Below are 23,315 nucleotides of genomic sequence, written 5' to 3'. Positions count from 1 at the left end.
TTAGTTCACATATAAGTACGTGATCTACTTTTTCGTGCTTAACTTCTAATCCGTAATTTAAAAAAGGGATTCTCCATACAAATTTTTTCTTCCAAAATCTGAGATTATAAAATAATCCTAGATAATAACCATACTTTTTGACATACAGCCCTATGTTATCGATAATAATAATTACGAATGTAAGGTGTAATATAAAAATAAAAACTAAATGAATTGGACGTCGGCAAAGAAAACAGGTCTGTAAACATAATTCTAATAAAGTTTTTGTTAAATATTATTAATTAAAGAGCCATGAATCATTTAACAGGAAAAAACCCCTAAACGTTTTGTCCTCTTATTACTTATTATAAAATTTAATATAGAATTTCCCATGCGTATTGGTGCCATAATTTTTTGCCACCTCAGTAAACGTCGCTTACGGATATCCTCCAACTGTTTATTTTTAGCAGCCAATTGCGAAATTAATTAAGCTATTTCTTCTCCCTGTCTTTTCTTCTTATCATTAATAATAATTAAACAACTCCAGAACACCGATATATTCCTCCAAAATAATTTCTATAAAAAAAAAACATTTCACAACAGTGTTGACAGCTGATTGTTAATTTTGCGGGTAATCTGCCATATGTGAACGGATAGATTAATTTTGTGGTAGTCATAACATAAGTTGTCAGATATTAAGTCACATTTGGTAGAAGGTGTAGACGTGATGTAAAAATGTTTGTATTGTCAATGTGTTATTATAGATATCGAAATTAGGGATATCGATTACAAGTTACTAATGTTTTATAAAACTCGATAAAAGATTTGCATATTTATTAAAGTGCAAGACAGATGCAAAGAAAAAATGGTGTTCATGTTGAGGAAAAGTTTAGTTTTTCTTTCATAAAATAAAACAAACATACTTTATGTGTACAATTTTATATGCTAGGCGCGATATGGATTCCTAAACAGTAAAATTTGAGTAAAAGAATACTAACGAAACGTGCACAATTTACATTGACATCCTGCTGCTGAAAGAAGTCCCAAAAGCTATTACCGGTTTTAGCAAATAAAATGAATCCGACTATTGGAAAGTCGGCAGCTGCAGCAACGAGTGAGTGTAATACTTTTAATGATATGGTACTAATATTCATTTAATTATTATCAATTTTTTTATGCTTTGTAAAGATATATACATATGTATGTTATGTAGATATATAAATCGCAAAAAATATTTAACCAACAATATTGGCAACTACACGTACTATAATCGCTGAGTCTAAATCACGATACTTTAATTTTTAAATGGTTTGAACTTCAATGTGAATATTGTGGCTGTGGAGTTACAGTTATACGATACTTTAATTTTTAAATGGCTTGAACTTCAATGTGAATATTGTGGCTGTGGAGTTACAGTTACACCACAAGCACCATGTAAATCAGAATCCGAGGTGGAAGTCGATTGCGGCAAACATTCAGAAGATTGGATGGCTAACTTGGCAGTCATACTACCACTACGTGGGGTGTTTAGACTGCAGTTGGTGTAGCGCACAAATTGACATGAACTAGGTTCGGGTTCCCCCGAGAGTCGGTTCTTTGTCAAGGACCGTCGCTCCAGCAGCACTCCCCTTACATGTATGGGGAATGTTTTGCTGTTACAACAACAACAAAGACAACTAGGTTTCCACGACTGTCGCACCAGCAATATTTCCCAAACATTTATGGAGAATCAACATGAACCAGGCAAAATCCCGGAGCAGCCAATAATGCAGCTGCATATCGAGATAATACCAATCGAACTAGGTCTTAGTTTGAAAAAAGTGATTTCGCGAAAAATATGTGTACAATTTTCAAGCAATTACCATCGGCTCCGTAGCGCAACAGAAAATCGACAATTGAACCAATTAAAAAAAATTGTTCGACCATGAGATCAATTAAATATTGGTTTAGGAACCTGAAAAGTTATTTAAGAAACAAATTTTCCTTTTCATACGTTTTTATTTTATTTAAGCATTAGTCTTTAACGATTTTTTTTTACCTAAATCTACAATCTAATATATAAAATTCTCGTGTCACGGTGTTCGAACTTGAACTCCTCCGAAACGGCTCGACCGATTTTTGTGATCCTTAGCGTGATTGTCGGCCAGGGTGGAGAATCGGCCAACATCTATTTTTCATCCCCCTAAATGTTAAGGGTAGTCCACCCCTAAATTTTATTTTCTATTTTTTTAGCAAAATTTTTTGTTTTTATTTTTTTATGACACAGCATACAAAAATACATATAACCCTAAATTTTCACCCCTCTACAATCAACCCTTATATTTTATTTGTTAATTATAAACTTTAATTTTTTGGCAAAATTTTTTTTTTTATTTTTTGATGACTTACAATAAAAATCTCATATTACTCTTAATTTTTCACCCCTCTACGATCAACCCCTATTTTTTATATGTTAATTCCTATCCAGATATTATAATTTCAAGTTCCTTTAATTATGATTTTTTTTTAAATTCAATTTGATCTTCCGCCCTCACCGTTCGACTACTCATCAACTATCAATCGATCAGTTATTCCCGCCAGGTGTCACCACTTATCCAGCAAACATTACGTAGTAGGGATGAGGACGAAGCCGGTCTCCTGTCTTACTCACTATACATTTTTCAGCCATGTATTTTTAGTTTTATATGTGTATCAATCGTAGCAGTTACTGTTATACCTATTGTTTGAATTTTCCTTTGCAATTCTCATATTAATTTCACTGTCATCGTAAAATTATCATTAATTTCCAGTGCAATAATTTATTTACTATTTATTAATCTGACAGAGACAGTTTTAACTCTCAGTTAATTAAGTGATCTCATATAAATAAACACGTGTTGTAAGCTCCCGCCAACAACGGCCATTACCGTACCTGTATATATTGTACTTAGCATTTTTTGGGCATTGTTTTAAATCAAAACGAAAACGTGTATGTGGTTAATAAATATACCTGTTTTATTATTGTGAAAGGTAAGTCAAATGAATAAGCAAATGAAAACTGTTCAAAGTAAGTCACTGTTTTCTATAAATTCACTGATAAAATGATTTATTAACTATTAATAATTTATTTATTTTCTTAAATTTAAATAATATATTTTAACATTCAATAAATATTTATTTGGGAAGAAAGTACATTTATTAATTGTTAATAAGTCTTTATTAATAGTTAACAAATATTGTTGTCACAAATATCTATAGTTAATTCAAAAAAATTAATAAATATTTTGTTGAGTGAATATATTCTGCTTGCAATTTTATATTATCTGAATATTGCTTACGAACATAAATCATCTTTTCAAATTATTTATATTTATATAATTTATAATCACATTTATATCATTTATTTATAAATGTTTTTTTTACTTATAACCATTAATAAATATTTATTAACTATTCGTAAAATGTACTTAATAAATTACTTATTGACTGTTAACGCTTATCAAATATAAACAAATTTTTCTATCCGTATAAGTACTTTAACTTCATTTATTTATATGTTCTATGTACAGTCAGCAATGCCAAAAAAACGCAAAGGGGCCAATTTGAGTCGTCGAACGATCAATTCTAGAGCCCGACTAGATGAAAGACTACGAAGATCAAGCGAACAAATTCAAGAAGTCAATGCTGATGCGCGTAGGAGAATGTCGCAGTTACGTGAATTACGATCACAAGAGGCACGAGATGAACGAAATCAACAAAGACAACTAGAACGAAGAGAAACTCGCAGATTCATAGTCGATGGACGTAGAGGAATTGACCAACAACGCCAACAAGTTCATCGAGCATTTACGTCAAATTTATTTCTTCGACTAGCGTTCCAGTACGAGCCGGATGTTGAATATTATAATCATTCTAAAGTGATTATTGGTACTTTGGAAAAAGAATGCCCGCATTGCCATGCACTTAAATTTAAAAATGAGCCAGTTGGGATGTGTTGCTCATCAGGAAAAATACAACTAACCGAAATTGAAACACCACCTGAACCATTGCACGGTTTACTTACCGGTACAAATCCAGATTCTAGCCTGTTCCTGAAGTCAATTCGCACATTCAATTTATGTTTCCAAATGACATCATTTGGAGCAACAGAAATAGTTAACAATACTGCTGCAAACGGTCAACAATTTAATTCCACGTTCAAAATCAAAGGCCAAGTTTATCACAAAGTGGGCTCATTGCTGCCAATGTCAAACGAACCTCATAAATTTTTACAAATATACTTTATGGGTGCGATACGGTCACACATGTTGACGGATATCCAATATATCGTCGAAGAAGTACCGAAAATGGCGGACAATCTTTCATTAAAACTACCAACAACGCAGACATCGACATTGACAATCGTTGGGTGGTACCATATTCTCCTCTGCTGAGCAAAACATTTAATGCTCATATAAATGTTGAGTCATGCAGTTCGGTGAAGAGTATCAAATATATTTGCAAGTATGTGAATAAAGGAAGTGATATGGCTGTATTTCGGATTGAAAATAATAATGTTCATTCTCCTCCGTTGAATCAAAATGATGAAATTACGAATTTCCAAATTGGCCGGTATATCAGTTCCAATGAAGCTGTCTGGCGTATTTTCGGTTTCCCAATTCATGAACGGGATCCAGCAGTTATCCATTTAGCTGTCCATCTTGAAAACGGCCAGCGTGTATATTTCACGAACGACACAGCGCTTGATCATGCAATAAATCCACCGAAAACTACGCTCACCGAATTTTTTGAATTGTGCAATCGTGCGGATGCTTTTGGTGCCTTCGCACAAACACTGCTCTATTCTGAAGTTCCGCGGTATTTTACATGGGCTCAATCAAAAAAATGGACACCCCGCAAGCAAGGGATACCAGTTGATGCGTGCCCCGGTTTATTCAAATCAAATAGTTTGGGTCGTGTATATACCGTTAATCCAAGGCAGACTGAGTGCTTTTATCTGCGACTATTGTTGGTTAATGTCACCGGACCATTGTCATTTCAAGATATACGGAAGGTAGATGGACAAAAGTATCCTACGTATAAAGATGCGTGCCTTGCTCTAGGCTTGCTAGAAGACGACAATCATTGGGACAGCATGCTTACTGAAGCAGCATTAAACTGCACAGGAACACAAATTCGTCTACTATTTGCTATAGTACTGACTACATGTTTCCCAGCCCGAGCACAAATGTTGTGGGATAATCACAAAGATTCAATGACTGATGATATATTGTATCGACATCGTACAAGGTGCAACGATCTAACAATATCATTCAGTGAAGCCATGTACAATGAAGCATTGATTGCTATCGAGGATCTTTGCATTGCTATTGCGAATTTACCAATCAGTCATTTCGGTATGGGCTCACCGAATCGAAGTGCATCTGATTTACTCAACACAGATATGAATCGTGAACTACAGTACGATACTGTACAAATGGCAAGCATTGTTAGCCGCAATGTTCCACTACTTAATGATGAACAAAAAATTATCTACGACCGCGTCATGCTGGCAGTTTCGGCAGGACAAGGAGGATTCTTTTTTTTAGATGCACCAGGTGGGACTGGCAAAACATTTCTTATTTCGCTACTTCTTGCCGAGATACGATCAAAAAATGGCATCGCATTGGCCGTTGCATCTTCTGGCATTGCAGCAACTTTACTAGATGGAGGCAGAACAGCTCATTCAGCATTTAAGCTGCCGTTAAACATTCAAAATAATCCAGATGCAGTGTGCAACATAAAAAAACAATCGTCTATGGCCACAGTGCTGAAACAATGTAAAATTATTATCTGGGATGAATGCACTATGGCACACAAACATTCGCTTGAGGCATTGGATAGGACATTAAAGGATATAAAAAACAACGATAAACTATTTGGCGGCACTTTGTTACTCCTTTCAGGTGATTTCAGACAAACACTTCCCATTATTCCGCGTTCAACCTACGCTGATGAAATCAACGCGTGCTTAAAATCATCGCGACTATGGCGTAATGTTGAAAAAATACAACTGACGGTGAACATGCGCGTTCAAATGCTTCAGGATCCATCCGCCGAAACTTTCTCTAAACAACTGTTAGATATTGGCGATGGGAAAGTTGCTGTACATGAAAATACTGGATGCATAAAATTACAGACTGACTTCTGCACAATCATCGACTCGCAAAATAGTCTCATCGATAACATATTTCCCGACGTACACACACAATATACAAATCATAAGTGGCTGGCAGAAAGAGCGATCTTGGCAGCTAAAAATGTGGACGTCAATGGGTTAAATTTAAAGATACAACAGCTGTTGCCTGGGGACTTGGTGTCATATAAATCTATCGATGCAGTTTGCGATACCAACGAGACTGTGAATTATCCAATTGAGTTCTTAAATTCATTGGATTTGCCAGGCATGCCACCACATCATTTACAATTGAAGGTTGGATCTCCGATTATTGTACTTCGAAACTTAAACCCACCACGGCTATGTAATGGCACACGATTAGTCATTAAAAAATTAATGAAAAACGTTATTGAAGTCACCATCTTGAATGGCAAGTTTCAAGGCGAAAATGTGTTGCTGCCACGAATCCCTATGATTCCTACAGATGTGCCAATTGAATTCAAACGCACTCAATTCCCAATTAGATTGGCATTCGCTATGACAATCAATAAGTCACAAGGACAAACATTGTCTGTATGTGGCTTAGATTTGGAAACACCGTGCTTCTCCCACGGACAACTATATGTGGGATGTTCTCGCGTGGGAAAACCATCCAGTTTGTTTGTGTTGGCTAAAGACGGACTAACCAAAAATATTGTACACTCTATTGCGCTAAGAGATTAATTTTTTTTTTTTTCAACTGCCATAATTGATAGTGAAAATATAAATATTTATTTTTGATGTTTGGATGGCTATCAAAGACTGTTGTTTCAAATATATTCGTTACTCTAATAAAGATTTATTTATTAACCTAAATAAAACGTACTTTTATTCTTTATAATGCATTCGATTATAAATACTTCCCCGCACACTTATAGTAGATAATTATTTTTATTTAACTATAAAAATGATTCCTAGAAATAACATACATGGCAAAACAACGTTTGCCGGGTCAGCTAGTATTTATATAAAATTATATGCCTTGAATAAATTTATTTTCCAGCAACTACCGCAGCTCAGTTGCTCAGTTGTGCACCCAGTGCAGCCGAGAAAAACAAGCAATGGCAGCGGGAATTACTCATGGAGCGAATTCGGTCTCGCGGAAACCAACACAAAACCTTTGCTGAACTTTCAAAAGCTATGCGTATGTCTATGCTGGAAAAACGTTACGCACTTGATGCGGTAGAGAAGGCCAATTTACAAAAATGTCTCGACAGCATGCAGCACTGCATAAAGGTAACATCGAGACAGGGCTTAGTCGAACGTCTGGAAAGTTTATCACGACAGCTGGGACTAAAGTTCATGGAAGATACATCGGGGTTATTTATTTCGACTGATATGTTCTTCTTGGAAATTATTTTGGATGCGAATGGTGCACTCACCGATGTGAAAGTGCATCATGAGTGTAAAATTGAGCAGCAATCCTGCAGTGAATTGGTGAATTGTTTGAATAATGGAGATTTCGCTGATTTCACTGTGCAACTAGAAGGACTCTCCTCCATCTATCAATTGAATGCAGAACCAAAAGTTAAAACAAAAGCCTTTGTTGCATTGCAAGCAATGGAAACAGATCTGTACAATCTTTTTCAAATTCAAAATTTCACCAAAGATACCCAACAACTGATTAAAGTATCATCGGTGGGTTTGGTGTTGAAACGACGTGGTGGTCATCCTATGAAGCTGATCTATTTCGTTCCGCCTTATGATCTTTTATCGCTCGAGTCCAAATCGTTGCAACCGCTCACTACAGATTTGATTACGAGCAAAGATATCGGATTTAGTGTGACAGTAAATTTGGAGGCTTCGTCGGCCAACAAGTTGCAAATCCTACCCATTGTGAGCGTAACTAATGATCCTCAAACTGGTCTGGATGTGCCCATTTATGCGCCGTTGAATCAACAAAACTCGATGCTCTTACCAGCAACATTTGTGCTACGATTAAACAAACCGCTGCCCGTGTGCCATGCCTCTTTAAGGGCACTCGGCGTACCATTGGGTGTCGCGTCGGACAGCGCAAGTGGCATTGAATCGCTAGACAAAAAGGAACTTGTTACCTCATCAATTATGGATCTGGTAGTTCAAACGGCCTCAGATCAGCAGCTGAAGAACTCGCAGAAGGGATTGTTTGTAAATTTGCCTGATCAGACGCAATGCTATTTCTTTACCGAAAACAAACACTTGCAGGTAGGCAATGAATTAAAACTAAATTTTTGGAGTATCAGAATACTCCGCTAAGTAAATTTGAAATTGGAAATTGCGTGAATGTTTTTTAAGTTTAGTTTAATTAATTAATATGTAAAAATTTAACTAATTACAATATTTTTTCGCAGGCCACCCTAATCTCTTCCATTCCTTTTACGGAGCCGATTCAAGTACCAAAAATATTAAACTTTCTCAAAAGACAAGCACTTTTCTATTCATTGTTGGCTAGTTGTGTGCGTACACAGTCAAAAATGGGCAATGGTGAGTGTTGCAGGGTCTATTAGTAGAAAAAGTAATGGAATAACGTTTTGTTTTCTTGCTTTTCAGACATGGAATCGACCACCATACTCGAGGTGAACGCTATTTCCTTTAAGCAGATTAGCGTTTCACTTCAACACCCCTACGAGGAATCAATGGCTACTGTGGAGTTCGACTTGCGCGATGGCAATGTAAAATGTACAATCTACTCCCTTACGAATAACTACGATTTGCTTTCTTTGAAACTCACAAAAATAGTTGAAACGTGCTTATCCATACCTGTGACCATACGTGCCTTACTCAAGTTGTGGGATCAGGAAAGATTGAAAATGTTCCAACGCAGCATTGGTGGTGGCGTTGGCGGTGGCATGGGTGGTTTGGGTAGCACGGGCGCCTGTAGTGGCACCGGCTCAGGTGGCTATGTAAATTTTAATATGGGTGTTGGTCCAAATGATTCGGGTGGTGGTACTGGCGTACGAGGCGGCAGTGCCGTAAAAATGGAACCAAACACACGACAGCTGCAGCAAATGCCTTCTATGGTTTCTGCATCGGCCACGTTAGGTGGTGGTGGTAGTTCAGCTTGTAGTGGTGCTGCCGGCTTGTCAGGGTTTCTTCAATATAAACCAGAAATGAAGCAAGAGGATTTTCATGACAGCCCAAAGAGTCAAATGCAAAATAGTTTGACGCTGCATTCTGCTGAGAGCAGCTCTTTGGGCGGCTTACACCACCTTCAGCAAACGCAGCAGCAGCAACAGCAGTCACAACAACAGCAACAACAACCAACACTACTTGATCAACTAGCTACTGGCAAGCAATCGGAAATAGAAATTGCAGATAAGTACAAGAATATTTGGATGGATAAAACGACCAATTTGAAGAACTGTGTCAGCATAACACCAATTTCGCCGGACAGCAACAGCAGGGGCGCTTCGCAGCAGCAAGGTGTTGATGTGAAACGCGCTGTCGGCATTGAAATTATACCGTTGACTTCGCAATGTGGTGCTGCAAATGGCGGCAATGGCAGTAGTGGCGCTGCAGCAATTACAACCGGCGTCGCTGTTTCGCAACCCGGCATCAACACGTCGTCCACCATCACTATAACACCCATAAATGCTGTCGGTGGCAGCAATAACGCTGGCAAAGATAAGAAGTCAAGCAACAGTAACCCAGTCGTAGGCGGCAATGTTCTATCCACTAATACGGGCATGTCGTCTGGCGCCAACAAACGCCAATTGGATGGACCATCTTCCACGGACGGGCAAAAAGAGAAGAAACGCAAAAAGAAGCGGGACGATTCGCCAATGGGTCCACCGGAAAAAGTTTACTCTCGTCAAAACTCACCCGCCGCCACAAGTGAAGCGGCCGCTACAGTGGTGGCACGCAAATTTTCTTCGCCATCCTCCTCACCCAAAGGTGGCAGCAGTGGTGGCATGTTGAACAGTGGCAGCTCAGCTGCAACACTTGCCGCTGCTGGCAATGCTGCTTTACTGTCGACACGTCCCAGCCCGAAACATTCGCCCGTCTATAGTAGTCCGAAGCACACAAACACCGCATCGAATAGTCCGAAATCACCCTTCGGCACACACTCGCCGAAGCATGGCTCATCGGGCAAACCGAGTATGTCCACATTAAAAAGTGCCACTGCAACCAGTCTCAGTCCGAAAGGTGACAAAAGCGGTTGTGGCAGCGGCAGTGGCTTAGTTGGCTCTACGGGAGGCCTTTCAGCGGCGGCAGCTGCAGGAGTGGCGGCCGCAAATGCTGTGAAATCTGCAATGGGAGTGGGCGGCTTAGGTGTTGTTGGCATGCAACAAATGAAGACAATGAATCACTTAGCTGCACCGACGACGATGAATACAACTGCCGGTGGCTACGGTGGTGTTTCGAATATGGGCAATATAGGTGGTGGCGGTGGTGGCGTAGGACAGTTGATGAGTGGCAATGGAGCAGGCACTGGCATGGATATGAATGCGGCAGCGTCACAAGCGGCAGCTATGCGCAAAGTAGTTGGCGGCGCGGTAAGTTCATACAACTTTTCAGTAGACACGACATGCAAGTACACAGCCTTTAAATAGTTCCTTAGCAGTTAAGTTTAGTTCGTATGCTAATTTGCTGCATGCAGTGAAGTGCTTTTTAGAAAGGTGTAACAAGTTGTTGAAACCTGCGTGATTGGTTATTAAATAGATAATACAAGTCGTTTTTGTAAAAGTAACTCATCGAAGTAACTAAATCTAAAGACTCGATATACTTTTGTTGCAAATAAGTATTTTATTAAAATAACTATTACGAAAAGACAAAACTGTTAAAGCCTCAAATCTTAAAGGATTTTCGTGAGTTAATATAAACTATGAATTGACGACATGTGTCGCGTGAAGCGCTTGGTTTTCAGACAAGGCTGATGCATTCTCCCAACCGTAAATTGCGGTAGAGTTAAATGGATATTAGTTTCTGCATTAGGCTTTTTTTGGCTCGTAATCCGTAATCCTGAACAAAAAAGCGCACAGAAGCATAGTTCTAGTCCTCTTCTATTTTCAAGCATTTGCATTTTAAATATTTTGATAGGGCAAATCGATATAACATAATGCGCAATTTATTTATATGTGTGTGTTTTATAATTCCAAAAAACAAAACATAAAAAATACATTTTTAAATACGAAATAGATTTTTTTTTGCATTTTTTTGTGTAAATTATATAAAAAAATTATAAATTGAATTAAAAAATTATAAAGCATACAAATTATAAAAATATCGACCCTTTTTTACCATTATTTAATAATTCCACATATAAAATGTAAAAAAGTCTTGTGTTTCTATCGATTTTCCTCTTGAGATAGTTAAATTTCTATGTTACGCCAGCTGCTTATGAGAAAGTTAAATGTCAACAATTTGTTTCTTATACCCAAAAACATTCGTATTCGCTTTTTTCTGATAAAAAAACTAAACAAATATCAGATTGAAACCTTTGCCTCGCGTATGAGAAATTTATTATTAAATTTTTTTATTATTTCTTTTATTTTTTTTTGTACTACTTTTTTATTATTCTTATGTTTTATTTATTTCTATTGTTTTTACATTTCTTTTTAATTTTTTATTTTATTATTTTTAAACATTTTTATTTTTATTTTTTTATTTATTTATTTTATTTATTTTATTTATTATTAAATTTTTTTATTATTTCTTTTATTTTTTTTGTACTACTTTTTTATTATTCTTATGTTTTACAATATTTATTTCTATTGTTTTTACATTTCTTTTTAATTTTTTATTTTATTATTTTTAAACATTTTTATTTTTATTTTTTTATTTATTTATTTTGTTATTTTTATTTTTTTATTATTATTTTAATTTTTTATATTTCTTTTTATTATTTTAGTATTATTATTTTTTTAATTTTTGTATATATATTTTTTTTATTATTTTGTTTTATTATTAGTATTAACAATCCTTTGTTGTTTTTTGCGGATGAGAATTTTATTATTAAAATTTTTTTGATTTTTTTTATCATTATTTTCTTATTATTTTTATTTTATTATTATTATGTCTTACTTATATATTTTCTTATTTATTTCTATTGTTTTTACATTTCTTTTTTTATTCTATTTTTTTTTTATTTTTTTTATTGTGTTTTTTTATATTATTTTTATTTTTTTATTTATTTTTTTATTATTTTAATTTTTTTATATATTTCTTTTCATAATTTTTTATTATTGGTGGTATTAACAATACTTTTTTTCCGGATGAGAAATTTATTATTCAAAATTTCTTTATTTTTTGATTATTTTTTGATTATTATTTGTTTATTATTATTTTTATTTTTTTTTTTGGTGGAATTTTTTGTTATTTTTTATTTATATTTTATTATTATTATTTTTCTTTATGTATATTTTATTTCTATTGTTTTTACATTTCTGTTTAATTTTTTATTTTATTATTGTTATTTTTTTTAATTTTTATTATTTTGTTTTTAGTTTTTTTATTATTATTACAATATATTTTTAATTTTTTAAATATTTTTTTCATTATTATTTTGTTTTATTATTAGTATTAACAATACTGTTTTTTTTGCGGATGACAAATTTTTTTATTATTATTTTCTTATTTTTTGTATTTATATTTTATTTTTATTACTTCTTATTTATCTATTTGTTTCTATTGTTTTTACATTTATTTTCAATTTTTTATTTTATTATTTTTAAATTTTTTTATTATTTTTTTTATTATTATTTTATTATTGTTTTTTTATTATTATTTTTTTATTGTTTTTTTATTATTACAATTATTTCAATATTTTATATTTCTTTTTATTAGTTTATTATTATTATTTCTTTTTTTATTTTTTATATATATTTTTTCATTCCTTTTTATTATTATTTTGCTTTATTAAAAGTATTAACAATACCGGGGACTAAAAAACTCCCACTCGTTTGGAACCGTCGCCCTCCCTGAAACCGCTTTCATATTACTTCAGAGTGGCGTTCCATCTTCCTCATTACAAAGATCCATATCCCTATGTGCCTGCGTCCAGGTCCCGGAGAATTCTTTCCGCGAAACCACTAATTAACAATACTTTACATTCCATACGATGCATTGCATTATTTCTCTTATTCTCGTTTCGTTTCTTAGTCTCGTTTTTTGTTTCCATTGGTAATGCATTATTAAATTTCAGACCAATACAAGAAATCGAATTGTATGCTCTATTACATAATTCCGTGTCTCTACCTAATTCTAGAATCATCACTAATTCTTAGGTCATATTTTAGAAAAAAATATTTGAAATTTGACAACACGAGAGTCGAATTCCATACTAGAACTATGCTTCTATGTGTGAACTTTTTTATTATTATGAGGAGAGAACTTCTGAACCTTTGTTAGTTACATATTTTAGTCCTTATTGAGACGTGAAATTCTTTAAGCAGTTCTGATAGTTTCTTCAGTTTTAGTTACTGTATGCATATGTATTAGGGCGGGTCGATTTAAAAATCGCTCATTGCTCTGTGAAAATCGTATTCTAGGGATCAAAATAAGAAACTTTGCCGAAGGAACCATACCTCTAAAACGAATTCTGAAGTCCCCCATTTCAAAATATCACCATTTTTGGGCTTTACATGAAAAAATCAGCTAAATGGCTATGTTTTTTCTTTATTTTTATTTATTTATAATAATATTTATTATTTATTTATAATAATATCTATTTTTTCTCTTAAGAAACTTATTTAATCAGAACATATGTAAATGAAAAAATTAATTTAAGTGAGTTATAGAAAAGAAACTAAAAAGTTCGACCCAAGTTGGGGGACATCAGAATTCGTTTTAGAGGTATGGTTCCTTCGGCAAAGTTTCTTATTTTGATCCCTAGAATATGATTTTCACAGAGCAATGGGCGATTTTTTTGCCTCCCCACAAATCGACCCGGCCTAATATGTATGTATGTACCTTTTTTAAAATATTGGTTTATAGTAGAGTTGGAAACAATTTTCTTGTTCAAATTCTATTACTCGATTTTTACAAATATAGAAAGGGAAAAAATGTGGCTTAGTCTTAAAAAGAACGCGGTATATACATACATATTATAATTTATTATAGACTTCTAAAAAATACAGACATTTGTACTCTGGTTAAATAAAAATAATAGTAATAAAGAAAATAATATTCTAACACTTGTAGTTTGTCTTTCTTTTCTATTTTGCGTATATTTCAAAGCTTTTTAATTTAATTTTATTAATTTTGCTTTTGCGATTTATTTTATTTTATGTAAGAGTTATTTTTACAGGTGAAGTGCATGCTGGTAGATAAATATGTAGTAAAAAAGCTAAAATACAGCAAAATGTGCAGAAAAAAATATTAAAAAGAAATAGAAATATAATTAGAAGGTAGAAGAAACTAAAATCAATTAATTATTAATAAAAAGTGTTATTATTAGAATGTAAAAAATAGAAATAAAAAAGAACTAAAAAATGAAAAAAATAATAAAAAAAAAATAATAATAATAATAAAAAAATAAGAAAATAAAAAAGATAAAAATAATAATAAAAAAATAAGGTTACGTAAAAAAATAATTTAAATTAGAATGTCGATTAGAATAGACTAGAATGTAGAAAAAAGTAAAACTAAAAATAAATAAAAAATGTAACTAATATTAATAAAAATAAAATAAAAATGACCACATAAAAAAATTTAAATATGATTAAAATGTAGAAAAAAATTAAAAAGTAAACATAAAAAAACTAAAAAGTAAAATTAATAATGACTATAAAAAGACTTAAAAATATATAAAAAATAAGTACAAAAACTTAAAAAATAAATAAAAAGACATAAAAAAATATTAAAAAATAAATAATTTATTTTTTTTAATTATTTTTGAATATTTTATTTCTGTCTTTTTATTTATTTTTTTAATATTTTATTTATGCCTTTTTGTTTCTTTTTTAAATATGTTGCTTCACTTGTTCCCTATCGATCTGGCTGGCAAAGCGATTGCAGCGAAAGCAGCGACACGCATGAATGCTATATCGAAATGGAATAAGTATCTTGGCCATTCGGCCATACTGAACAGGAACACTGTTATCTCTTCCGACATAGACTATCATGTAAGTCTTCCATCACCACCCTTGCTATTCTCGTGTTCACTCCCAACTAGGAAAGAATGGAAGACAAATCTTACCGAAATCGATGGTCCTCTGATTATATATACAGATGGTTCAAAATAAGACGGTAAAGTGGGAATTGGAATCTTTTCAAATTCCCCTCACATCAATCTATCATTTAGATTACCCGACTGTATATTCCAAGTGAAGTGCTCACTATCTGGTATGCTGCGAAAACTCTCTTAGAAAATAGAATATCACTAGAGGATATCCGCTTTTTCACCAACAGTCAAGCGGCCGTTCGAGCACTCAGCTCCTCTTATACCCACTCAGATGTGGTTCGATCCTGTCTCTTATCTCTTAACGAAATAAGTGTTCAGAATTCTGTCCAAGTTGTCTGGATACCGGGTCACAGTGGATTCGAAGGTAACTGCAAAGCTGATGAGCTCGCAAGAGCTGGAGCTGCGCAATCAAATGTTAGTAACTTACCCACAATCCACATTTCGCTCTCAACATGTAAAATGCTCATTGATCGAGAATTTCACAGCGTTGCTGATCGGAGGTGGTGAATGGAAACTACTTGCGTTACGACCAGACAAATCTGGCCATCCTACAATCTGAAACAGACAAAACCCTTATAAGTCTTTCGAAACACGAACTATGGCATATAATATCTCTTATCACCGGCCACTGCCTTTTGGGCTCTCACGCACGTCGGCTCGGGGTTCCTCAAAACGACCTGTGCAGATACTGCGAGGACGAAGATGAGGAAGTATCGAGCAGGCATTTGCTGTGCAGTTGTCCCGGTCTAGCCAGAAGTCGAATCGCTCTTCTAGGCTTTCCAACAATTGACAATCTTTCAGGACTCTCGGACCTGAAAATCGAATCTCATCAAATTCTCGAAACGAATTAATATCTTTGACCAAAATCTACAATAAAAAATCTCGGTTAGGTGGGGAAATCATATAACATAATGAGCTCTAGGGCAACACAAAGGACCCAACTTGCAGTCTATGTGGCACTCCGATGCGGGGTCACCCTTAAACCAACCAACCAACCAAACATTGAATTAAAAATAAAAACACAAAAAAAAATAAAGAGAAAAAAATTAAATTAAAAATAAAAAGACAAAAAAAAAAATAAAAAAAATAAATAAAAAAAAATTAAAAAGCAATAAACAAAATAAAAATAATGGTGCAAGATAAAATAAAATAAACAGTTTGAGTATATGAAACTTAAAGGAAAATGGTAAAAATAATAAAAATGGTGAATAATGATATAAAAAGATCAAAATTTACAAAAAGTAAAAAGAATATTAAAAATAAGATCAAACTGAAAAAAAGAGATCAAAAATTGAAAAAAGTAAAAAAAAAATAAATAAAAAGAGAAAAAAAATCGGAAAAAATATAAATTAAAAATATAAAAAAAAATTAAATTAAAAATAAAAAGACAAAAGAAAAAATAAAGAAACATCAAAAAAATTAAAAAGCAATAAACAAAATAAAAATATTGGTGCAAGATAAAATAAAATAAACAGTTTGAGTATCGTTTACGCCCAAACGCCCGAAAACACCCGCCCGAATCCACACGCCCGAATGTATATTTCCCCGAATTGACAGTTTCCCGAATTTTTTTGCCCGAACGTCTTCGCCCGAACCCATTTGCCCGAATCCTTTTACCCGAAAAGAAAAAAAAATTTAAAATAATTAAGAATTAGTATACACTTGAAGTACATGCAAGAAAAGAACAAAAGAGTGCTATTCCTTTATTTATTCATAACAAATGTTGTCAAAATTCTTGTGTCAAATTCATCAGTCAGTCATTCGTTCTTAATTATTCATAAAAATGGCAGAAATTGAGGAAGTGGGACAACTTGTCGGAAAAAAATTAATAATCGGAGGATACATTTATGTCAGATCCAAACCGTCGAAAAATAATCAATTCTATTGGGACTGTCAATTGGTTCGAAGAAAAGAATGCAAAGCGCGGGCAATTACATTGCAGACAGTTTCTGAGTTAATAGTTTTAAAAGGCCCTAAAAAATCTCCTCATGAACATCCGCCCAATCAGGATACAGCGAAAGCGGAATTAGTGAAGGTTAATTTAAAACGAGTCGCGGAAGATCACTCCAAAAACGATTACGCACAATAACGGAAGAATACCAAAGATATAAAGAAGAAAACAAAATTTTGGAATACTTAACTAATTTAGCATACAACATTCAAATATCCTAAATTCACACAATTCAATTTCTTTCACACCATGCCATATAATTAAAACTTGTTTACAAAATTTTGAATTTTAATTATTTATTAACATTTTTATATAAAATTTATTTTTATTTTTTCGGGCATTTTTCGGGCATTTTTCGGGAAAATTAATAAGATTCGGGTATTCGTATTCGGGCAAATTTATTCGGGTAAATTATTTTCGGGTGATTGGGTTTCGGGTGAATGTCCATTCGGGCATGTGTTTTCGGGATTTTGACCTGGAATCTTTGAGTATATGAAACTTAAAAAAAATTTCAGAAACAAAGCATTACCATCAAAAAAAAAAAAGATTCACCTTTTTTGGTTTAAGAAATTCGTATTGCATATCTTTAGTAATTTTTTTTTTTCTAATTTTCTTTAATATTTTGCTTTCAAAATGGTATATTCGAAAATAGTTATAAGCTACGCAGCAAAATAAAGTAAAAACTTATTATTACATACACAAAATGCATCCATACCTATAGTAAAAATATAGCAAAAATAATAATTTAATAATAAAATATTAACTAACATCTACTAACCGTTGTTACTTTCCTCTTTCTCTCCCCATCTTTTTTTTTTTTAATTTTTTGCTATTGTCCGCAATTTTTACTTTCGATAACTGTTTTCTGCTCTTCTTTTCTCTTTCATACATTAACAAATACACACACGCACACACACCCAAATATCCATCACACCTCTTCTCGTTATAATTCTTTCTTTTAACGCTTGCGGCGTTTAATTGTCTACACACTTTCTATGATACGAAATTATTTTGTCAGGTTAGTTCGATGGCGTCAACGATGTCAGTCGCGCCAACAACAGCAACAGCAACTCTAGCGTACCCGGCAGCGCAACCGCTGCTGCCGCCGCAACCCTCGCCGCCGGCCATTGGCAGCAGTGAGTCGCAACGGGGTGAAGAATGTGCCGAGTCTATAGACCAGCAATCCAGCTCTTCCGAATATATGGTGAAGTCGAGTCAAGAGGGTCTAAAGCTGACTATCAACAAGACAAGCAGTGGTGGCAAATCTAGCGTCAGCAGCAGCAGCAGTGGTGAAGGTGGTGGCAGTGGTGCTGCAGTCAGCACTTGTACGTCTGCTACAATAGCAACAACGAAGGGTGGTGCCAAGCCAAGTAGCGCTGCAAGTGCGAATTCAACAAGTAAGCGACAACATACTGGTCTCAAGCCAGGCGTCAATAGCGGACCAGCCTCAAAAAAATTGTCGCTAGCAAAGTCATCAAACAAGAAAAGTGCCACATCGAAACATCCATTCCAGAAATCCAATTCTTCGGGTAGCCTATCAACAAAAGCTGCAGGCTCTAGCACTGCTCCGCCTGCTGCTAGTGGTGGTTTGACTAAGAGTTATAGCACAAATTCATTTGGTGACTTGATCGGCGGCACAGGCTCACTGCGCAAATCATCAAAAAAATCATCTAGCTCAAACAGCGGTGGCACATCTTCCATCACATCAGCACCAACACAACCTGCCACACGTATGGACCACCAAGCGGATATGTTGAAAATATTACAGTATGCTTCACCCACAATGGCGGCCAATATGGAGGGTTTTATGAAGGGCCTCAATAGCAAATTTCAAATACCAAAACTATCACAACGCGCCACGAATACAACTGCAGCGACCAATTGCACACAATCGGCACCTACAACGCACACTGCACAACAACAGACACTAACGTCAGCGTTGGGCGTTGCAAGCGATAGTAGTAGCGGTAGTGGTGTGACCGGGTCAAAAGTGAATAACCATGCCAATGAAGCCTTAAAACAGCAACAAGCGCAAAATCAGCTTACAAAGTCAGCCTCCTCGAATGTGCGCTCGTCACCACTGTACCCCGAAATGTCGGGTGACACATCATCGCCACCAATCGGTTTCCAACACACTGCCACGTCAATGCAATTAAATGCAAATTACCATTTGCAACAAACATCGGAAGGCGTACAAATGCAACAGCAAAATATAAATCCCCGTCAGCAGCAGCAGCAGCACCAACAACAACAACAACAACACACTTATAATGCAAATGTCCAACCACAGGCATCGATGACCGTTGAATATCACCAAACAAGTCAAGTTGCCACCGATGAGGCAACATTTATGCCAAGCGTTGCTGCTGCGCCCGCGTCATCGGCTGGACTCGCCGGTAAATGACATTTATTATTTGGTTTCTCTTATATTTTCTTAATTATGGTATATTTTTAATTCATTATGTTAGGCTGAAGGACTTTGCTTGTCAGTTGCGAGCATACACTTTGGTACCGTTAGGCTTAGGGAGATCACTTAAAAATTATGTACTTAAAATTCATCAACTCCCGTAAACAAATTGTGCAACATAATAAGCAATATGTTATTAATTTCTGTAAAAAAAAAAAACAAATATTTTTGCTAATCTTTTCGAATATAAGCCATAAAAATATAGAGCTCGCGTACGCGGAATTATTAAGTGCATTAACCCTTTTGCATCACGTTTACTGTTTGTTCTAATGCAAAATAATGTTGCAGAATTACCAAAAATATTTATTTTCCTCAAACTTTAACGAAAAAAAAATATTTATTGTGGATTATTCCGTTCTTGGTGATAAGGACAGAGTTTTTGTTCGCGGATTATCCCGTCGAATGATGCAAAAGGCTTTAATGTAAATGTGCGCCTGAAAATATGCAACGACCATAACATTCTTAAAAAAGAAAAGCAGACATTTTATTTTCTAGAAAATACAATTAATTTAATCGAATTACTGTACATGGCTCTATGTTCCAATTTTTTTCTTTTCGCGGATGAGGAGGTTTAAATGCCTAATGCATCATCAAAGTTGCCATCGTAGCAGTGGTATGTCAGGAACTAAAAAAATATTCCCATGGCAGCTGGTTGGTTCTACGTTACCGGAATGACTCGAGTTGTTCCCGACCAAGGGCTGCCGCCCCAGTAAACTAGGCCTGTCTAGTGTACCCTATACCCAGAAATTAAAAAGTTCGCACTCGTTTGGAACCGTCACCCCCACCTGGGACCGCTTTCGCGTCATTTCAGAGTGGCGCTTCATCTTTCTCATGGCAAGATCTATGAGATCCAACTGGAAAAAGTTAAACACCTGCGCTATCAGTAGATAAACGTGGCCCGAATGGCGCATGCGTCGCACCAAGGGTCTACTCAAATTAAGTAGGAAAGACTTAAGAACCGTAGTAGGTGTAATAGGAAGACATACCAGTAGATTAGGGGCACCATCTTATGACTATTGCGTAAGTCAAACACCTTCTATGCGGGTGCATGGCTCTGTGTAAAAGCCGGTTGAGACTGCTCAGTCTCGCTTTTCTGGACAACATTGCGGATGTTGCGAATATCAAGCTAGCTAGTATAGCCAGCTTTTTAAAGGTCATACACAATGGTTTAAAGAGGACCAAGTATAGTAAGGATAGGATAGTTTCGGTAGTATCACACGGGGCCTCTAATTGGCCTATGTGCGTCGAAGGATATCCACTTCAACTAACCCTAACCTATGATCTATGCTTGTGTGTCTGCGTTCAGATCCCGCTTTTTCAGTCGGAGTGCATTTTCCGCGAATCCACTGCTGATTTCTCACGTTTCCTCGCTGCTTAGCATCTTGACCGACTGAATTTTCCAACGCTCGACGCTCTTGTTTCCAACGCATGCATGGGAAAAAGGTGTGTTCAGCGTCATTTTCGGCTGCATATGCATGTAAGGTGTTCGCCCTATTTTGAACAGGTATTTCTGAAAATACCTGTGTCACGAAAGAAATTGTGTTGCATAAGAATTTACTTCACCGACGTTCCTACTGTACCATGTAGCGAAATATTTTATTAGCCTAGTCATACATCTGCCACGTGTTTTGTCTCTCCATAGTGATCTTGTCATAGCTTTATCGTTTCGTCCTTTAATTCGCGCGCTGCAAGTTTGCCAACTCCTTCTTCCATAACCTCGTTCTCAACAACTTTTTCCTTTCGAAGGCTAGTAAATCAATCGGTATTGCACCGCTTAGTGATAAGCAGCAGTCCCTGATACTGTGCGGTAGACAGACACAACTTTCAGAGCTGCCGTACCAATGCTAGGAGTTTTTCCTGGTGATTCACCTCTAGCGCATTTGTCCACAATTCATGACGTGACCGGAACGCCCAGGATTTATATTCGGCCAAGTACTGTAGTCTCAGCAACATTTCTCGTGTATGTATGGGGAATGTTTATGCTGCTAGAACACCAATAACAACAGAACGTAGTTCGTTCCCTATGTTGGTTCTTAGCGGCTTTCTGGGCTGCGTGTTTTATTTGTCCTCAGAAACTTAGTCTTGTGTCCAGTCTTATGCCTAAGTATGTACTTGGAAACCTTTTTTGTGCAGGTATTTTCCCAACTCCATCTCGCTTTCGCAATTATATTAGCCGTATTTCAACTGACTACCGACACACAAAAAAAATTATAATAATAAGATTGCTTGGTTTGTCTCTGCAAATATGTATGAATTTCAAAACCCCTTTGGTGGCTCCACAAGATTAGTCTCTCAAGTAATATCTTTGCTGCCACTTACCCAGCTATGTGCGAGTTTAAGGCTCAGCTCTTTATTTGAAATTCTTATTTAACGTATATGAAGATGTTTCTTATGGATTTTACTTATCAGGTAACCACTGAATCTGGCTTCGATTATTTCAGGCGTGGTGCATATTTGCACCTTCTATGTCTTACATTTGGCAGTTCACATTCTGTGTATTGTTATTGCATATGGAATTGTGAACAGTAGTGTGAATTCTAACAGAAGCGGTGCTAAAATTACAGTTACTATTTGTTGCTTGAGGTAAACATAAGTGGCATGCCTGAAAGTATGCAATATACTTAGTCTTGTCATAAATTCTGTGACAACTTTTAGAATGCGTGGGGCGAGAATAAAATCAATTTGAACGAACAATTTTGTTCGTATGCATCGTCAACTCATTAATTATGCTCAGTTTCGTGGCAAATTTCGCTTGTTAACCATGGATTGAGGGGGGAGCTAAGGCAAATCGCATTGGACTACAGTTTGTGGTCAGAATTAGAGAACATGGCCTGTCGACGAAGGCTTCACAGAAATTTGGAAAGCTTCATACAATCTTCGGTGCGAGCAGCGACGTCAATATCCATGTGCACGAGCTGATGGGCCTTATCGTTTGAAGGCTTCTGTAAAAGCAAATGGTGATTGTTTCGCAAGAAAATTTAAATATTTTTTACTTAAGGGGTTATATACAGTTAGAAGGCCGAGAAAACTTTTAAACTTATTGATCTAAAAATTTGTACACATATTATGTTATCTTTTAGCTGTATTTTAAGACCCAGTATTAGTAAAAATATTTATTTGGAAAGGTGCTATAGCTGATCTCCTGGAGCTCCTTTCAAAAAAGGCGTTTTGCGGTGACCACTACATCTTTGAACTGAGTCCTCTGAAATTAGAAAAACCAAACAGATTTCGTTAAACTAATGTGAAATCTAGTAATTAATCGAAAGAATAAGCGGTTTCTCCAGAAAAAAAAATCGATTTTTGACCAAAATTTCGGCCTTAAAGCACCTTTCTAGTCTAATTTTTAGTCTAAAGACGTGAATATTGAAGGTGTTGATAATTGAAGAAAAACAATCGGTATCAATTGAAAATCGTTTTTATTCGTTAGATCAATTCTTTATTTACAATAAAAAAATATATATTTGTTTTCAATGACAGTGAAAAAAAAATTGCTTCCCCTGTCGTAACACAAGCCACTGGCGTAACTGATTGGGCTACTCAGATACGTCTGAAAAAAAATTCGGTCGATTATTCATCAGGAGATATGTCGCTATGGTGGGTAGCAGATTTACAAAAAAAAATTTTTTTTCTAGATATTTTA

At 35.1% G+C, this 23,315-nt stretch overlaps 1 protein-coding gene across 2 annotated transcripts; it reads left to right on the top strand.

Annotated features, from left to right (window-relative positions):
• The first annotated feature begins 832 nt into the window (after window positions 1–832).
• On the top strand, window positions 833–22,872 carry LOC129242982 (mediator of RNA polymerase II transcription subunit 1). Of its 2 annotated transcripts, XM_054879979.1 has the most exons (6): window positions 833–1,093; window positions 7,158–8,338; window positions 8,485–8,617; window positions 8,684–10,629; window positions 18,227–19,604; window positions 19,677–22,872. In XM_054879979.1, the coding sequence occupies exons 1-6, from the start codon at window positions 1,054–1,056 to the stop codon at window positions 19,679–19,681; spliced, it is 4,683 nt and encodes a 1,560-aa protein (XP_054735954.1). In that variant the 5' UTR covers window positions 833–1,053; the 3' UTR covers window positions 19,682–22,872. The 2 variants fall into 2 exon arrangements, with proteins under 2 accessions (XP_054735954.1, XP_054735953.1); XM_054879978.1 differs by having other exon boundaries at window positions 18,227–22,872.
• Window positions 22,873–23,315: the final 443 nt, after the last annotated feature.

The sequence above is a fragment of the Anastrepha obliqua genome, chromosome 3 (assembly GCF_027943255.1).
Source record: "Anastrepha obliqua isolate idAnaObli1 chromosome 3, idAnaObli1_1.0, whole genome shotgun sequence".
NCBI lineage: Eukaryota > Metazoa > Arthropoda > Insecta > Diptera > Tephritidae > Anastrepha > Anastrepha obliqua.
Note: the sequence above shows the minus strand (reverse complement) of the source record. Positions and strands in the feature narration are given on the sequence as shown.

Coding starts and splice junctions, on each gene's coding strand:
- LOC129242982 (XM_054879978.1), top strand. CDS start 1,054: ATGAATCCGACTATTGGAAAGTCGGCAGCTGCAGCAACGA. Junction 1,094..7,157: donor GTCGGCAGCTGCAGCAACGA/GTGAGTGTAATA, acceptor TTTATTTTCCAG/CAACTACCGCAGCTCAGTTG. Junction 8,618..8,683: donor ACAGTCAAAAATGGGCAATG/GTGAGTGTTGCA, acceptor CTTGCTTTTCAG/ACATGGAATCGACCACCATA.